The sequence below is a fragment of the Carassius carassius genome, chromosome 41 (assembly GCF_963082965.1).
Source record: "Carassius carassius chromosome 41, fCarCar2.1, whole genome shotgun sequence".
Taxonomy (NCBI): Eukaryota; Metazoa; Chordata; class Actinopteri; order Cypriniformes; family Cyprinidae; genus Carassius; species Carassius carassius.
In genome coordinates, this window is record NC_081795.1 from 5115431 (window position 1) to 5134006 (window position 18576).

Here is an 18576-nt window from a genome sequence, read left to right on the forward strand (position 1 = left end):
TATTTTATGATTGGATAGGTTTGTTGTGACCTTTAAAAAATATGACGTGCCCCAGTAAACCTTCAACTCCCCAGTGCACAAGACCCAACCTAAACATAAGAGAACTTGCTTTGTGATAGCCAGAGATATAGATTGTTATGCTTTGGCTGTGGCATTATTAGCTGAGCATCTGAGCAAGAGGAATGGACACAGAGCTTTTGAGAAAAGTCTCGTGGGGGCTTTGGAACCGGGCAACCTACAGAAGAAGTCAGGAGAAAAGAGAAGGAGCCTTAAGGCTGTTTGGAAGGATTGTTCCTAGTTAATGTGATGGAAAATGCCAAGTCTCTCTCATGCTCTCTCTTTCTCCCCCTTTTCTTGTCCTCTTCCTTTTCACTATCTTCTTGTTGACTGGTACTATGCTGCCAGTGTGGAATTGGAGATTTCCCCGGTCTCAACTGAGTGAAAAGGCCTTTGTCTTTCCATTTTGGGAGGATCAATGACTAGAGTTTGGGACATATGGTCCCTGTGTGCTGGTCCCTGCCTAGCACTACTGAAGAATGTAGTGGGAGGGACACTTGACCTCCCCACTCTTCTTTAACACCTAGTGTGCCTAACTCAGCTATTGGTGTAATTAACATAAACACTTCGTTGTGTGTCTTCCCTTTGTTAAGGATTTTTCCCCCGCCTGTCATCAGCTCTAAAAGTTAACTGACCATGGGAGGAGTGCTGATAGCGGTGGGAGGGGAGGAATGCATGGAAAGACAGATGTGGATTTTTTTACATATTCTCCTGATAATAACAGACCCACTTATGTTTCATCAGCATGGTCGAAGGTAGGTTAAAAAGCCTACTTCTTCCTAGCCTTGAGGTCTATAGGCAATCGGATCACAAGTGGTCAGCTGCGACACATTGCTGTTTACACCTGGTAATAACGTGTATCTAAAATTCAAAGAAAGAAATAAACAAAAATAGATGTGAAAAGATCATCAGTCAGTTATGATCTTTCAAAGCCAAACCTCAAAATATTTCTGGATCCTATTTACACCTGTATTTAGCAATTACCTGTTTCAAATGAATCTCCAGATATAGATGTTAATACCAGATAAACTAGGCCTTACAGTTTCTCTCACTTAGACGTTCACTCTCTATCTATCATAAATCAGCTTACAGAATTTCTTATTTTGCATGTAAACTCCTTATTATTTTATGCTTTAACACACACACACTCTGTTTGGCTGGACATTTAAGCAGACAGCAGTAATAGATGGACACTGTCTGGTTGTAGCAGTATCTCTGATGCCCAGGCCCATATTGGAATGTCTTGGCGTGTTTTCCTGTGATAAGGCTTTTAATTAAGTGTCTAACAAGGATGTGTGGGGGTGTCCATCGAAGGGACATGGCCACCTGTGTACAAACCCATTATCCAGAGAGACAGAGGGAGAGAAAGAGAAGAAAGAGTGTGTGTGAGAGAACGAAAGATAGGCATTAGCAGAGAAAGGCGAAAAGAGATTAACAAAGCCACACACACACATACAGACTTTCCACTCTGTAGGAATCTTAATTCCCTGTACGGTCACGACCAGGACACCAACAGATCTAAATCATGATTAAAGCACCAGACGCCATGACCGTTTTAATGATTATATAAACAAATCTTTATTAGCAGGTACGGCTCAGTTTTTGGGCTACTTCAGATGCTGGTAAACAAGTGAGGTATGTGCTCTTAATTCATTACTCCTGTTTAACCGACACAGTGATACTGGAGCACAACCTGGACCAATTCTGCTAGTCTCCACCACAGGAGAAAAAAAAAGAAAAGAAAAAAACTCAAACCAAACACCACATATTTAAAACTATTTGGCTATACAGGTACTCTAATCACTTTATTTTGTGGATAGACATTATCAATTGATATTATTTTGTTATTTACAAATATCATGTATTCTTTGATTAATATGATTTTTAATAATTAAGTTAAATTATGTCTAATTGTTACATCCAAATTCTAAAATATAAAATAATAATTTCACTATGTTAAATGTTAAATCCATTCTCAATTCATTTCTGAAAATCTTAAAGAGAGTTTCACAGATTCCCTGAGTCCTGGCTCCAGCCTCAGCACCATTTCAGTCGAAAAAGGGTACATAAGGTGCCGCTATCGATCATTACAGCATCTAGATAATCTGGATATTGCTTGCCTGCAGCTCGGCAGTGTTCCAATGACGTCTGTACAGGATATGGGCTTGGATTTTAGGAAGTCCAAATCAATCTCTATAGATTCAGATTTTTGGAGAGGCAAAATGGACTGTATCATTTAGTTTTTTTCACCCCAGCAGTTCTCAAGGAGTGAATAAATGGAGAAAGGAAAGGAAGAATCACAAACAAAGACAAGGAAATAAGAGGAAAAAATCTGATCTGCAATTGTGAATTAATGCACATTACCTCCACTTAACCTATTATAATTCAACGGACATAACATTGTATTTTCATGAAATATCTTTCTCTCTCTTTCCTGATGAATAATTTCTCACTGTTTTTTTATTTTTATTTTGCTGGGCAATCTGTTCCACGTCCTCATGTCCACTCTCATCCCTCCATCAGGAGAAACCACTCAATCTTCCTTTTTGAGGAAGGCTTCCTTTAAATCTTAATTAAAACCAACTCCAAAAGCCCATCTCCTCCCAGGGGCAAGTTTGATATCAGCTTAGAACAATCAACCTTACGGATTAGGTTCCAGGGGAAATGAGGAAAAGAAAAGGAAAGAGAGAGACACGACACAAAGAACAGAAAGATGAGGGAGAAAAAGTTCCCCCACCCTCTCTCGTTCAGGGTGGGGACTAGAGTCCGGTCTTGACCTGTCGACCCCACTTTCTTGCAAGATTAAGCTGCTAGCGATGCTCCTAGAGAAGGTAAACAAAGGTTTGGAACAATGGCCAATGCAGAGGGGCTGCATTGTTCACAATCATGTACAGCACATTTCTCATGCTTCACATTTTACCCTTTTTCTTTTCCCGTGACCCTTACTATTCACCTTTTCTTTTTCAGACAAAAATAAAAAAAAACTTCTTAGCCAGTTTGCCCACTTGTTCTCATTGTGAGAACAACAAACAGTCTTTACTCCTCGCTCCTTAGAGAACTATTCGTCACCCACCTCGTTTCAACATGATCCCAGGTTATCGCTCTTGGGCACCCTTTCTCTCTCTCTCTCTTAACTAGGTGAAACAAGAGTCAGTCCCCTGAGGAGGCAGTGCCAGTGATAAGGTTAAAATGGGCCGAAAAAATGGAGGCGATTATTCGATATTGGACAGATTGAATTATCTTAGACTGAGAGTGCAAGAGAGGAGGGGATGCTAGTTTGGCTTTGAGAGCCAAAAGAAAGATAGTGTGAGGGAGAAAGGGAAGAATGGAAGAGGGCTGGACAGAATCATTTTTCTCCAGCATTGCCATTTGTGCCAATAAGGACCAGCCTGATATTAATGACCACTCAACTCCCAGCCAATGGAGGAGTTTTTACCTCTTAAGGGGCAGATTGTGAATGGCACAAAGTAGGCTGTTAATTTGTCAGAGAGCAAGTCAGCCAATGGTAGATTTGTGAAGACTGAGAGAACTCTGTACAAAAGCTGAGAGATTCTTATACATTCATTTTACCTTTTGGCTTCCTCTCTAACAGACCAACAAGGTTCTACAACTACTAATTATACTGCTAATGAACATAGATAAAGGTTGAGCTTTCTCTCAGTGCTGCTAAAAAAAAATCCAAATACACACAAACTCCATGCACCTGGCCATAGACAGGCCATCATCATATCAGCAAGCACCAAAAGAAAGCTGTTAATTGGTGTGAAAATACACACAATGACTTGTGTTATGGTTATTCAATGAAGCTGGCACTTGTTAAAAGGATACCCTGAGAGAGAGAGAGACAAAATGAAGAGCTGGAGAGGTTTTTCTGAGAGGAGAGGCCCCACCTTCTACTAATATTTGTTAATTATTTTCTTGGCTCTACACTCTTAAAAATAAAGGTATTTCAAAAGGTTCTTCAAGCAATGCCATAAAAGAACCATCTTTGGTTTCACAAATAACCATTCAGTCAAAGGTTCTTCAAAGAACCATCTCTTTCTTTTCTTATAATCTGAAGAACTTCTTTCGCCACAAAGAACCTTTGGTGAAACAGAAAGGTTCTTCAGATGGTAAAGGTTCTTTATGGAACCATTTAGACAAAAAGGTTCTTCTATGGCATCGTGAAGCACCTTTATTTTTAAGAGTGTAAGGAACATTGCTAATGAGTTCGTCCCACTTTAAACTGGTGTTTTATAAAAATCTGATAGCCACAGATTCGGACTCACAGGAAGCTTCCACCGACAAATAAGTACACTTCACACTTTCACACTTACATGCCCAAAGTACAAATACCTTGTAAACCTTTAAACTTTAAAAACATCTTTATAAAAAAAAAAAACTTATTTTTTCCCTACTGAGTTGAATCTGCTTTACTTTTAAATCTAAGTGAGCCCATTAATAACATTAGCAAAACAAAAGAGGTTTTGCACTAAGCTACCGCGTCCTGGGACAAAAGACTCAGCTTTAACAGAGCCTTTTAAGGTTCTGCCTGACAATTCAAGACTCCTTCACGGTGAGTTTGGACCATAGATTTCTCAGATGCCTGGTAAATGAGTGAAAGCTTGCAGCATGAGGACTGTTACAGGACTAATCACTAGCACGGATGATCACTGAACCTCCCTGTGGCTCTGTTGAAAGGGGGTTTGGGTTGGTCTTTCTGCTCTCTGTTACTGATCAGCCTGCTTAAGTAGCTTATGATTGAGAGGGTCCATTAGAAGCCTATCCATCACCTCCTCTCAACAAGCTGAGAAAAAAAAGAGGACATCAGACACACCCCTGCACCAGTTTTCTTTGCTTACACATGTCCACATTCATCAGAATAGTGTCAAGACTTGTTCTAACCTTTTTTTATTTATAAAATGAATAGTTAAAATTTCACAATCACGCTGACCCTTCATTAAACTTGCATAAACGTTATAGAGCATACCATAAAAATAAACAGGAAAATTCTGTGGATTTGTGGATTGGCAGTAAGATGGGTTCATAAAGTGGTAAAAAAAAATTACTTATTTGAAAGAATTTAGGAATTATAACATTGCAAAATATCTTTCTTTCTGACATTTTTCTTCAAAGAGATTAAATTACAAAAACCCCGGACCATCGGAATTTAGATAAATACTTCTCAGTCTGCTTAAAAGAAACCCCTCATTTGATCATGATTACAACTGATAACATCAGTGTAAGTGAACAGCACACATTTACTGCTGTACTGTGAACTATTAAGTAAGTATTGTACTACAGAGACCTGAATCAATATGTAAAACTGTGTTAAAAGAAAGACTGTAAATTAGCAACATTAATTTACCTCAGAGCAAATAGAGACGTTCTTATTGATGATCTGCATGGTGAAATCGTATATAGACCTAATCAACAGTACAGCATGTACTTCTACAGATTCATAAAAAAATAAACTTTCATTAGAGAAAAGCAAACACTTTTAAGACAAAAAGGTGTCTGTCAACAAAATTGATACAGCCATAAAAATCTGACAGTTAATGGCTAATGAACCATATTACTTGAAAGAGAAAAAAGATATTCTGATTAATGTAGCTTCTAAATTGAACTACTTATTGACCTGTGATGTCTTCATCATTTTGCTGTTTTCATACTTTAATAAACAATAAACACTATTTATTTGGCCATTATAGTAGAATAAAAACTCAAAAGAAACTCTGAAAAATATACTCCTCAAAAAAGTCCTCTGCCTGCACAATCCCTTCATATCTAAACAAGCTTTTTCAAAACTGCAGCTCCACCAAAACTCAATAAAACATTGATTTTGGAAGCGAGATGTCAGGATCATATGACAACCTTTCACACTTGTGCCCTGTTTTCTAGGGGGATTCATAAATCATCACTAAATCTCCTTACAGTGGGACGCAGCTCATAGAGAAAGCTGAACCTGTATCTTCAGGCAGGAAATAATCTTGCTTGGCCTGCTGCTGTAAGTGAGAAGAACCTAGAGAAGTGCAGTTCCAAGCAGGAACACGCTCCTCATTCTCTAACCTGCTCTGGGGTGGCCCTGTTTGGGAATGCTTGAAACCAAGCAGCCTGCTGTGTACAAAGCCAGAACTGGAAGACCCACTGTGTTCGCCAATTTAAATGCATCTTTTTCTCAGGAAACTGGTGAGGCTGTTTTTGTCACACCCCGGTAACATACACAATCAAGAAGAAAGCTAAAACAAGTGGCTTGAGGTAAAGTACCAAGCAGCTTGCATTAGCGTCAAACTTTCATTCATTTTTTCTCATTCTATACTCCACACATGAACCAGCCCACACTTCCTATCCTGCTTGATGGCTTTTCTTATTTATGTATTTGTCCTATAATGCTTTTTCATTCATACAAGTAAAACAAAATAAGGATGGCAAAGAAATGTTTTCTTCTCTGAAAAAGAAAGGATAACACAGGGTACAAATAATGTTCTAGATCACACTAAATAATGGATACCTCAAAAAGCTGCTTAGCATGATATATTTTAAATTATGTTGGTCTATCAGAACCATGTTGCTGGTGAACACCATAGCTATATATATATCATCATCACAGAAACTCACGCTAGCCTAAGCAGATCTTTTCAGCCGAGTAGAGTGAAGTATTGTGGGATTGTAGAGCCAATTCCATTCTATTCTGCATAATAGGCATATTTATGCATGCAACCGCATAGAAAGTGTCACTTTGTGAGGCAGCTTGGTAAAGTTCTAAAAAGCTCAGCTAATGTAAGCATTGGATCACTTTTTTAGAATTCATATGTCCATACAGACTCATTATTCACTCCAAGAGACATTATGTTTAGCAAGCAACTTTTCTTTCCCTTTGTCCCTCTTTGTTCCTTGTTCTCTTTGTCTTCGATCTCACTCCCTCCCTCTTCTATTTATCTCTGTCCTTATCTGTGACTGACAAGCACACCACACCACTGTTTACAGCAAGCCAGAACCAGGGAGAGAATTTCAAAAGTAAACAGCCAATATCCTGCGCAACAACGCTGAGGAAGCTCTTTTCAGTGTGTATTGTGTACCTGTCCCAGTATGTGTGTGTGTGTGTGTGAACTCCTCCTAAACTCCACAGAGAACTGCAGGCTTTGGATGCCTCACCCAGACAATAGTCACAGACCATTAGAGGTTTCTCTGTCAATCTCTGTGCAGGGTTCGGCGCTGTAATCCATTACAGCCCTCCCACACCAGTAAAGCGGCTAGAATGCATCAAACAGGAAGGTCCAGGGGCACTGCCTGACATTACCTCATCGTCTGAAAGAGGCTGTGTATCAAATTCAACCCATCAACACTAGCCCTTTTCATCCACCCAGCTCCGGCCAACCTGTGCATTCAAAGCTTGTCTGCTTTGTTACAGCTTCATCATTGCCCCCAGGTGTCTCCAAATGCCCTATCCAGTCTCCTGTGTCAGACAATCACTTTTCATCTGGTATGTCTTTGTTACTCTGTTTCCTACTTTTAAACTGGGAGAACAGATGAAGGGGTTCCTTCACACCAGTACAAAAGTATCCATTACCTTTAAAGCTAAGATGCTGGAAATGAATCTGTTTGATTTCCTCTCTTTCCTTCTGCCTTGGTACACCACTTTGTCAAGCTGAATGGACTCCTAAGCCTTCCGCATCTTGGCTAAATGTTTCTCTTGCTTTCTTTACCACCATCCTTTCTACCTTCCAAATCATTTGATGGCCCCTTCTATTTTAAAAAGGCATTGGCTTGTTTAAGATAACTTTGGATCGCTCGATAAAATTACCATGTTCGGACATATGAGTGATGATTGAAAGCTTGTTTGATGCGTCTTGACTGACACCCCTTACTTGATAGCAAATTGGCCTGCTTCTGGCTCAACCTCCCACTGTGGCGTTCAAAGCCATGCAGTAATATCCCAGCAATCAAGGAAAAGAAAGACGTGAGGAGAGTGAAGGGAAGAAATATATGCTTTTCTAAATTTCTTGCCCAGCTGTCTGAGCACTAAACAGAGATGCCTTTAACCCTGATGTGGTGGGGGAGGTTGAGTGAGGTCTTCTCTCCGGTTCAGAGTATTATGGTTAACGGTTGAGCTCACAATCACAATATTTGTGCACACATTCCACTGGGGTTTCCAGAGAAGAAGAACTATTTGGATTAGGGATGTGAGTGTATGTGTGACAGAGAATGAGAACGAGAGAGACAGACAGACAGTGAGAGAATGAGCTCACAAATAGCTGATAATGAGGGTCTTCATGTCTGCATGACAGTCTTTATGCCAAATGCTCAACTAGGGCTGTGCTTGGCTGAGATCTGTTGTTTAGCATGATGGTATCTCATAATGGAAGCAGGTATAAGATCCTATGCTGATACAGAATCTAGACAGTTATGGCGCTTTTCCATTACCAGTACCAGCTCGACTCGACTCGACTCGACTCGGCTCGCTTTTCGCTCCGTTTTCCATTGCAGATAGTACCTCCACAATAGTACCTGGTTGTCATAGCAACGCTGCAGGAAACTGCCGTGACGTAATCTTCTACGCGACACACACCCGCTATTCACACACACAGGACAATGGAGGAAATCGAGTGCATGTTGTTTTTGATCCTCGGGATGTGGCTGTTTCTCACAGCAAGAAGACAAACGTTGTTTTAAAAATGGCGGGGTTATTCTGGATACTATCTGGATACTATTGCTGGCGCGTGTAATGATGACGCAGTGAATAGTGACGATTCTCTCTGACCAATCAGCAGTCTGCTGTGTTTTCACGTCACATTATAGTATCGCCTCAGCTCGCTTGGAACCTCGCCGGAGGCGGTACGAAAAAAAGTACATGGAAGCCGGTACAGGTACAACTTTTACACAGTGGAAAACCAAACAGAGCTGAGTCGAGGCGAGCCGAGGCGAGCTGGTACTGTGTAGTGGAAAAGCGCCATTAGCAGCACTGAAATCAGTATCCTACTTGTGCATGGGTGTCAAAAACAATTTCACTTTAATTACTAGACTATATCAGTATAAAATACTCCATAATATTCTGTCTGTCGCTACAAAAGGAGAGATAAGCAAACAAAAATTCTTTAATTTGTTGTGGTGCATAATATTGCACCAATCTGAAAGTATCAGAACCTTTTTTACGGAACTTATGAGCTCAAAAAAGGCCTGCACAATGTGACATTGTGTCAAAATCTTAATTGACTTTGACATTGTATTAGATTGTATGAAATGCTTTAAACTGAATATGAGGGACACAGTTTGATCCTAAAGCATCACATGTAATTTTACAATCAGACTGTGTCTTTCCTGAGAGCTTTTCTTTCTCTCTTAGGCACACAATGTCTTCTGTGATGGAGTAATCGTTAATTAAGCAGTCAGGCTTTGACTAATCACCCTATAAAGGCCATGCAGCTTTAACCACGAGACACTCATCTCAACTGCCCCTATGGCACACCCTTCAACTGTGTGTGTGCGAGGGAAACAATCAATTACTTTTAGCTGTCAGTCAATCTGAACATCTATGACTCATCAATGAATGAATGCATGAATCCATAACTACAACAAACTTTACAACAGATATAAAGGAACATATAGTTGAATCTGCCTCAATGATTTGCAGTACATAATTTCCCCAAACATAAACATAAAATCTAATATTCAATAAATAATCAGATAAAATTAATGAACAGTTTTCATAGCAGAACTGGATATTTTTTCCACCGCAGAGAACATCCTCTCATATCAGGGCCATCTTTAAGAGCGAGCTTAAGGATCTTGGCCCAAGAGGATAATATGAGCCCAGATACTGCAGCAACATGGAAGATAAATTTCAATTTAATGTTGCTTTCTGTGTCACAGCAAGAGATATGAAATTTTGTCTTGGAGGATTGGAGGTGATAGTAAAATAGAAGCCGTTGTGCGATCTACCAAATCCCAGCTCATTCTGTGTCAAAACACTTCCTTGGTCCTGTTCGTACCAAATTGTGATACATTTCCCCCAGTAACGAGTGAGACTTTTCGCATTTTGGGAGAAAAAATGCAAGCAAAGTGCTTCTAAAAATAGGAAATGAGTGTTTGAAATTGTGTCTCTTTCCTTAGGCATTGTTTTAATGATTTTCTTCAAATTAACTCAGGCTGCTGAGCTTCACCAATTTGTGATCTGGGAGTAACGTCAGCAGTAAACACCCTCTTTTTTCCCCACTGTATGCAAATATCCGTGATTATCTGACCCTATTGCCTACTGTACCTCATCATTAGAATAAACAAACTCCCTTAAAAAAACATTGTTGACAGGAATCCCAAGGGATGTGGATACAGAATATTAAATTCTGCTCTAGGAGTCACTCTCGGCCTTGAAAAAAAAAAAAAACTGTCCGTTTTAATGTAACTGAAGACCTCCTATGACATCATTGCCCTCTTTTTCATTTTCTCCTCTAGAGGAAGAAGTCAGCACAATTCCTCTTTGTCCACTCTCTCGTCTTTCCGCCCAAGGAAAATGAGGTGAGGATGTGGGTGGACGGAGACGAGGCGAGAGGAAGAGAGGACTGAAAAAACAATGGAGATGGAGGAGATGGCCTTGTCCCAGAGTGAGGAACAACTGGCCACCTCTCCTCTGGGCTCTGCCATTAGCCATACAAGCTGGAGACACTGACAGCTGATAACAAAAGCCCCCCTGAATGCAATGCCAAGTTCTTTACATGTGTGCTTCTGCATGCAAGCTGATTACAGCCTTTCCCTCCAAAACCTTCTCATTTGCTTTCTGTATTCCACTAATTCTCCTCAATATTTGCCTGTGTGCGCAGATTTGTTTGGGGGGTGGAAAGCTGCGGAAAAACGTGGGTGAGACCCCAGGGTCACTGTCTTATGTATGTGAAAGATAATTAGACAATACGGCTGTGTGTAGCATGTCTCGGGCAGAAAACAGAGGGAGCCATTGTTTCAAGACCCCCCTAACCTAACAGCTGTATGTGTCATCGGGAACACAGTTTGAGCGTTATGATGGGCAAATGAGAGCATGGGAAAAAATGGAAAACAAGGAGTTGTGGCCTTTTCTCCACAGGAGGTATTATATAAGTTAACTTACAGATTTTATTTCACCTACAATATAAGGGTTTCCTTTTTTTACTGTACAAAGAAGGTATAGCATTATCCTGATCCCCTTAGTCCTATTCAAAAGCCTGAATGTCACTCTCAGCATCAGGCCCAACAACACACATAAAAATTTGTACGCAAGAAAGTTGTCAGGGGAGAAAATCTCGCGATTTGCTCTCTGCTGTAAACAAAACTGACCTTTATGTTGAATTTGTCACCAAGCGCCAACCTCTCCCTGTAAAAGAGCCCAGAGCACTCAACCGATTGCAGCCAGTCCATCTCTCTCATGTATGCAGAGTGCAAGTGAATCAAAGCAGGCCAAAACTCATCCATATCTATGCCATACGAGCATCTCCTAAATAATGCAGCAGTCTTCCTGCACCAGACAGATTCTGCTGCATCGGCGCTATTGTGAATCGTGTGTGTCAAACACTCTCTCTAACTCAAACGCACACACTCATCACTGAACTTGCTCGCTTCCAACTTTTCTACTCCTTTTCAATAAGGAAAAATAAGGCAAAGTATGGAAATCCATTTCTACCTCAGAGTGGAAAGAAATCGACTCACAATGGGATTTTGCATTTGCAACTATATATCTAACTGCCACTTTATTTCTCATAATTGTGACTTTGTATGTCACAAAGTGACTATTTATTATTTTAAACTTCATCTTACATTTAGTTATTGTTTTTTTTTTTTTAACTGCATCAGAAACAGGTTTCCACAGAAGAGAGTGAGCAGGAGGGAAAGAGAAATAATGACACTAATTCTCTGTATTATGTTTATATTTCATGTTCTTCTTTTCTGATCATTGCACTGGACACATCATCTCATGTTACGCACCTTTACATTCCATACAAGCATTAAACCTCTTAACAATATACACACATACATAAAAACAGTCATTTTCAGTATCCATATGGTCTCCTAAGATATTTATATCATGCATAATACAGAAAGCTCCTAAAACAAACCCAGAGAGCCACAAAGCCAAAAATACCAGCATACAACCCCACTCAATCTCAGCACCCAGCAGTCTCCACCACTAATGGGAGGCCTTGTGTGCGGTCAAACTATCTGTTCCTCTAATGGAGCCAGTGGAGACATCAAGAATGTAGATTCGCAAAGCTGTTTGTTGCAGTGTTTACATGTGTGTGAAACTGAAGCCAGCAGCCTTGCTGTCCAGTCAGTCAATTACTTAGACAGCAGTTGAAGGCACCAAATAAAGAAGCTGGTTTCAGACAGGCTTCCAACCAACTATTATGATGCCTAAAGATCTAAAACTGATTTGAGTGAACCTAATGATAGTAAATGGATATTTATGAATAGCCTTTTTTTTAAACACCATAAAGGTTGTGGGATATCACAGACAGCAAAAAATACATGTACTAGATGTATACTAGGTGTAAGAGTAGGAAAGTATGTGAATGAAAGTCTGTGTTAATGTACAAAATGGTACATTTATAATGCACAAAGCGATAGTCAGTTATGTATTTCTTTTCTCTTTTCAAGCAAAAGGACTAGAAAGGAAGGAAGGAGTAGGCGAAAGTCTTATGATCTTAACACGCTTCCTATGAAAGCTGCCTTATGGGACTAGCCAACCCCATGCCAAAGGTTTCGAAAAAAGCACAGTGCCGGAGATAACTTGGAATACTGATGGCACAGTGCAACAGAATTCCACTGGGAGACAGAGGGACAATCCGAGAAAGCAAATCATGGTTGCGAGAAAGAAGCAGCGGAGCTTTGGTAAGGGCATGCACATGAATATCTGGCACTAGGGGCTGGTCTCTTCAAGACTCTGTCATGTTCCCTGCTTCAAACATTGCTCTTTGCTACTAGTTCTGAGACTTCATCTTGTCAGACACTCTGAAATCGTGTGTGTGTGTGTGAGTGAGTGAGTGAGACAGAGAGGGAGAAAGACAGACAGACAGAGAAGACAAACAAGAGAGAGAATAAAAGATAAAGGGGATATGTGTTTGCACCTACATTTGGTTGTGTATATGTCTGGGTGAATGTGTAAGAAAGCATGTGTGTTTATGTGAACCAGGATTATATTTCTCTCTTTGGTCTATCTATCTATGAGCCATTATTCAGAGAGGGAGCTGGTGAGCTGCTGGTGGTTTTTCAGAGTGTGGCGTGCTGCTTGTATAGATGTCAGGTGAGATGAGTGGTTCAGGCCGTCCGGGAGTCTGCTCCTCCCAAAGCAGCTGCCACCAGTCTGTCAAAGAATTGCTCTGTTACGTCCTATTCTTCCCTCTCCCTCCTCCTTCTGTCTTACTTACACACCCACTCAATGATGAGAAAAACATCTAGAGTGCAGCCAGGGTCATATTTTCCCCCTAAATGAGTTTGAAAGTCCACATGAAAGCCAATAGTAAACAAATAGCTGTTATAAGGGGACAATTTATAATGTATCTTCAGATAAGTCTCTGTTATTGTGCTTAACTGACGCATACTCTATGCTATGATTATTACAAATGTAAAAACTATTTGCAAACCAGGGAGGCATTTTATTAACATTTCCGCCTATAATTTCCCTCTAAGTTTGTGACGGTGGTAGGCATTTGGATTCAACATTTAAATTTAATTACCGCCTCCATCCGTGTCAATACAGCAGCCTCATTTATCAAAGAGACAGACAGAAAGCACAGCTTAACCACCAATAAACATTTGTTTTAATTCGTTTACTGGAGCACCGACCGAAAGCGCTTTGCCTCGCTTGCGGTTACGCTGTTAATTGGGAGAAGAAACACTTTTGGATCTGAGGGCGCCAAGGGATTTTGAAGCCTTTATCTAGAGCTGAATCAAAGCCGGTGTTAATAATACACCCAATGAATAAAATATCTGTTAAAAGGCGTGGAAACAACAGACACACTGTAAAAATAGGCCAGACTCGAGGATGCTGTATCAACCTCTCTCATAGCACACAGAATATGCAAAATATAGTGCTGCCTTTGGTGTGAAATAAACAGTGCAAATTAGAATATGTTGCCTGACAACTACTTAGGAGTACTTAGGAGTATATGAGTACTGAGCTTTTAAATGCAATGTGGTAGAAAACAAACCTAATAGATTGATATATGTCAGTGCAAAGACAGGTGTGTTTTCTTGTACCAGTTTGCTAATTATTCAAATTGCATGGCGTTGTGCAATAACAAGTTTAAGTGCATTTCACTTTGCACAGTGTCACTCTGCAGTAGTGATGAACTTTTAACAACAGTTAACAAATACTTTTCAGGAAATAAAAATTTGAAGGGAAGTGTGATTCTTATTGCACTGCCAAATAATGACATCATTCCAAATTTTAACAGAAGTAATTTAACAACTCAAAAAAAATAATAGACCTAAAAAAATAAATAAAAAGAAAACATGAAGTCCTATTTTAATGACTTGTCAGTCATTAAATTCATTTTTTTAATAACTGACAGACATCATCTAACTTTAAATCTTTACAGATTTACAATTGCAATGATTTGCAGAACAAGTTTGAACAAATAACAGTTCTTGGTTCATTTTGAGTTGGACAAGTAATGACAATAACTGGTTAGAGAGATTGATTCAGTATCTGCTAGCACTGATTTTGATTCACAACAAAGAACCGGCTCATAAGAGTCATCTGTTCTGAAATCAAACAAAAATGATCACGCTTAATTTTTGTCATTCACAAAAAAGATACTGTTCGCACAGTATGTTTGTGATTCACTGAAATGGACCTGTTTATAAGGGTGCTTTCACACCTGCCTCATTTAGTTCGGTTGAATCGTAACAGAGTTCGTTTCCCCCTTTGGTGCGGTTCGATTGGGCCGGTGAGAAAGCAGCAATCACACTTGGGTGCGGACTAAAAGCGGACCAAACAAGCGTACCGAGACCTGCTTGAAGAGGTGGTCTCGGTACACTTTCAAACGAACTCTGGAGCGGTTCGTTTGTGGTGAGAATGTGATCCGACCTTGAACAGACCCAACTGCAAAAAGTACTGATCATTTTTGGACTAAACCAGCTGCAGTAGTCAGCTGCGTTGTGCATTATGGGATGAGGAAGTGTTTGTCGACAGTTTGCACTTTAGCATGGCAGCTCGTGGACAAACTTGGAGTAGTGAGGAGGTGCAGAGCATCATAGAAATTTGGTCTGATCACCATGAGCATGTCAGAGTTAAGAAGAATTAATGCACGCCTCCGCTTGAAGTTACGAGCGATTCCCGCTCGCCGTTTGCAGTGCATTAGAACGTTGTTTTCAAGCCTCATCCGCATTTCATTATAGAAATGTATTTTTTGCATATTGTGGTGTATACAAACAATGTAATAGATTATGGCCAGGGACAAAACCAGCCCGCGCAGTCGTGTAGTCTCAATGTTGTTTGGTGGCTTTTCCTCTTATGTTGGAATTTTCCCAAACGTAAATTCTGACCAATCGAAAAGCAGTTTAGGAAATACGTCATGGCCAATGAGTGATGTAGATGTTGTCATGTGACTGCGTTTTGGTTCGTTTCAACTGGTATGGACCAAAGCAATCAGTGTGGTGTGAAAAGGAACCAAAAAAGCTGAAAAATGCTACAATGTATAATTGTTTGCCCTTGGTTCGGACCAAATGAATCGAAGTAGAGATGTGAAAGCACCCTAAAATTCGCTCTGTCGGGAATCGGTCTACATTGGTCTCAATTTGTTTATGAGTCGCTAAAAGAACCTGTTCATGAGAGTCATTCATTTAGGATTCGGACTGCACTCATACCGTCAGAGTAGCCTACAGTACAATGTTCTGTCCGCGCCGGCGAAAAAGCACGTTTGAGAATCGTTAATGAAATTTAAAGTCTTAAAAAGCATTCGATTTCGGTCATTTTAAAGTGTAGAAACAACTCCCCCGTCCCCAACCCTACACTGCAGCGCTGCTAGTCTCTATCAAAAACAAAGAGCGCATGAGTGCAGCAAGCGATATCCAGCTCATTCATACTCACAAGATAGGCTATCAGGATAGGGAGAGATGCCCGCGGCCACTACTACATAAAGTACAAAATAATTAATAAATCAACACTGCGACGAGCATAATCTTTCAGATCGCGCGCATTGCCAGTTCCCCTTAGACTGTATCGAGAAATGTCGCACCTAGCTCTGCCCGGCACCATTTATATTTATTTAATGCTGTTGAATTATTCTGTTTGAGAGAGGAGATTGCGCCTTCCTGATGGCGTTGACTGTGAAATTATTAAGAGGTGTTTCTTCTATTTTGGAGACTGTGATCAGCACATTTCTTATGCAGTAGACCTCTGTGGCTTTTAGCACACTTCCTTTCCAAACGCTCAGAAGGGTGTTACTGATAGCCATTATCATGGTCACACCTTGATCATTCTTTCTTCAACTTTTCTCTTATTATTCTGCTGGCTGGATGATCTCATTAAATGGGGCACTGGATATCAACCTCAAGTCTCTCATGTACAGTATAGCCTCCAGTCCAGTATGCTTACAGTATGAAACGCAGCCACTTGTTCCAGTGTACTGAATGATGCTCTCGCGATTGCAACAACAACAACAACAAAAGTTCCCAAAACACATATATTTCATCCTTAACACATATTCACAACATAAAGCCTATTTACATTCAAGTTTTCCATGTGCCAGAGTTTTCCTTTATATCAACACAAAAATTATTTGTAACTAAAGTTATAGCATATGCAACAAATTGTCGGGCATGCCCAATTATAAAGTACCTTGCAGTAACATGCAAATACATACATTTCAGTATCATTGTATTATATTATGTACCATATGATATCATCACTGTACCATGGCACTACCTCAGTAGCTTACTTCTCTATAATGGTAGGCTACGATGAGCACCATATCAACATCAGCTGCATTACGCTGGAGTAGCCTACATGCCTATATCGGACAAGCTTAATTTCCAAATTAGCCTTGTTTGCATATGGCGCAGTGCCACTCGCCCAATATAGCGGGAAGATTTCACAGGGACCTTGTTTGTCACAAAATACAATTATGACACACCTAAAACCACTGCATAAACTTCAAAACGGGGCGTGCGGAACGATTAATCGCGTTATGATTAGGTTGACGCAGCGCTAAGTAGTACACAAACATGCGATTTTGTCATTAGAATAGTTAGACTACCGAACTCAAACAAAACGTCTTACCTGTTCCTAAAAGGCACAATGCGATGTAAAACGTCAACATCTTTCCGGAGTCTTCAACACTTGTCCTGCAGTCCAGACTGAAAGTGTGCGCACGGAAGCTCCGGATGGACAGAATGTGCAAGCTGGTCCTCGCCCACCTCTTGAATTAGGTACAAAAAAAAAAATAATAAATTAAACGGCAGATTATGTTAACCTCAGCTCTGAGAGCTGGAAGTCTCTACTGCCATCTGAACACAGTCTAAGCATCAATGTTTGCTGTCTCTTTAAAGTTTATAACTTTCTTTCGAACGTTCACGTAATATTTCCCAACACAATTTTGTTCAAATCAGGTTGCTTTAATGCGTATGTTTTGCATCAATCCAAGTACAAGTAGATCCTCCGTACAGGGGTGATAGAAAACTCCGTTTCTGCTGTTCAGCGGGGCTCCACTCGCCGGTGCAACTGAGCGCGTTTCAGCACCACAGCTCTATAGCGCACATAAACGCCTCCTCTTGCGCACAGTTCCCTCCGCACTGCTCTGTTCGCTCCTCGCTCTCTTCTAATGCAGCGGCAAGGCGAGGATACGATCCTCACTGACTTTCGTTCTATTGACTGGATGTTGGCTCGAGGAATAAAACAAGCGCCCTTTCTTTCTTTCACTGTGGAACACAGAGTTTGAGAATGAGTTTTTAGTCTACAGGGACAGCCGTTGGCCTACGCCCCCGGGTCCTGCAATTGGTTAAGGGTTTAAACTATAGGGGTGTCTAGCAGTTGGGGGTGTTTGGTCCTTAGACAACAGGGGGTGTTTGGTTATGCGCGCCTGTGAATGAATAAACTGCTGGGGAAAGTAAACAGGTGTGTCCCGGAGCAAACAGAATCTGCAGAACAGATGATCTTAATGGGGTTTCTTTAAATAATGATTCAGTGTACATGTCATGTAAATACACTCATATCAATTAATGTTATTTATCACTTAATGTTCGGATACGGACCACATGCTCCTCATAAGTCGATTCCACGGGAGCTTTTTTTTTTGTATCGTTTAAAAAAATAAATAAAAATAAAAAATAAATAAATAAAAGAAATGCAGCGATAAATGTCTAATTTTAAATATCTCAAAGTATTTGTGCTATTTCAGTCTTTTGAGGACATTAAATAGCCTAATTAAATATTTATAAGGACTGTATTAAATATATAAAGCACATCTATCAACATTTATACTGCACACACACACACACACACACACACACACAAAGTAGGTCTATATAGCCCCTTTCACACTGCACGTCGGACCCGGGAAATTGCCGGAACATTGTCAG

At 40.3% G+C, this 18576-nt stretch overlaps 1 protein-coding gene across 1 annotated transcript in view; it reads right to left on the reverse strand.

The window, feature by feature from the left end:
• The window catches only part of kirrel3l (kirre like nephrin family adhesion molecule 3, like), a 41676-nt gene extending 23746 nt beyond the window's left edge, over positions 1-17930 (reverse strand). The window contains exon 1 of the mRNA XM_059534114.1: positions 17279-17930. Coding sequence (XP_059390097.1) covers positions 17279-17318 — 40 coding nt within the window. The 5' untranslated portion in view covers positions 17319-17930. The remainder of the gene's footprint in view (positions 1-17278) is intronic.
• Positions 17931-18576: the final 646 nt, after the last annotated feature.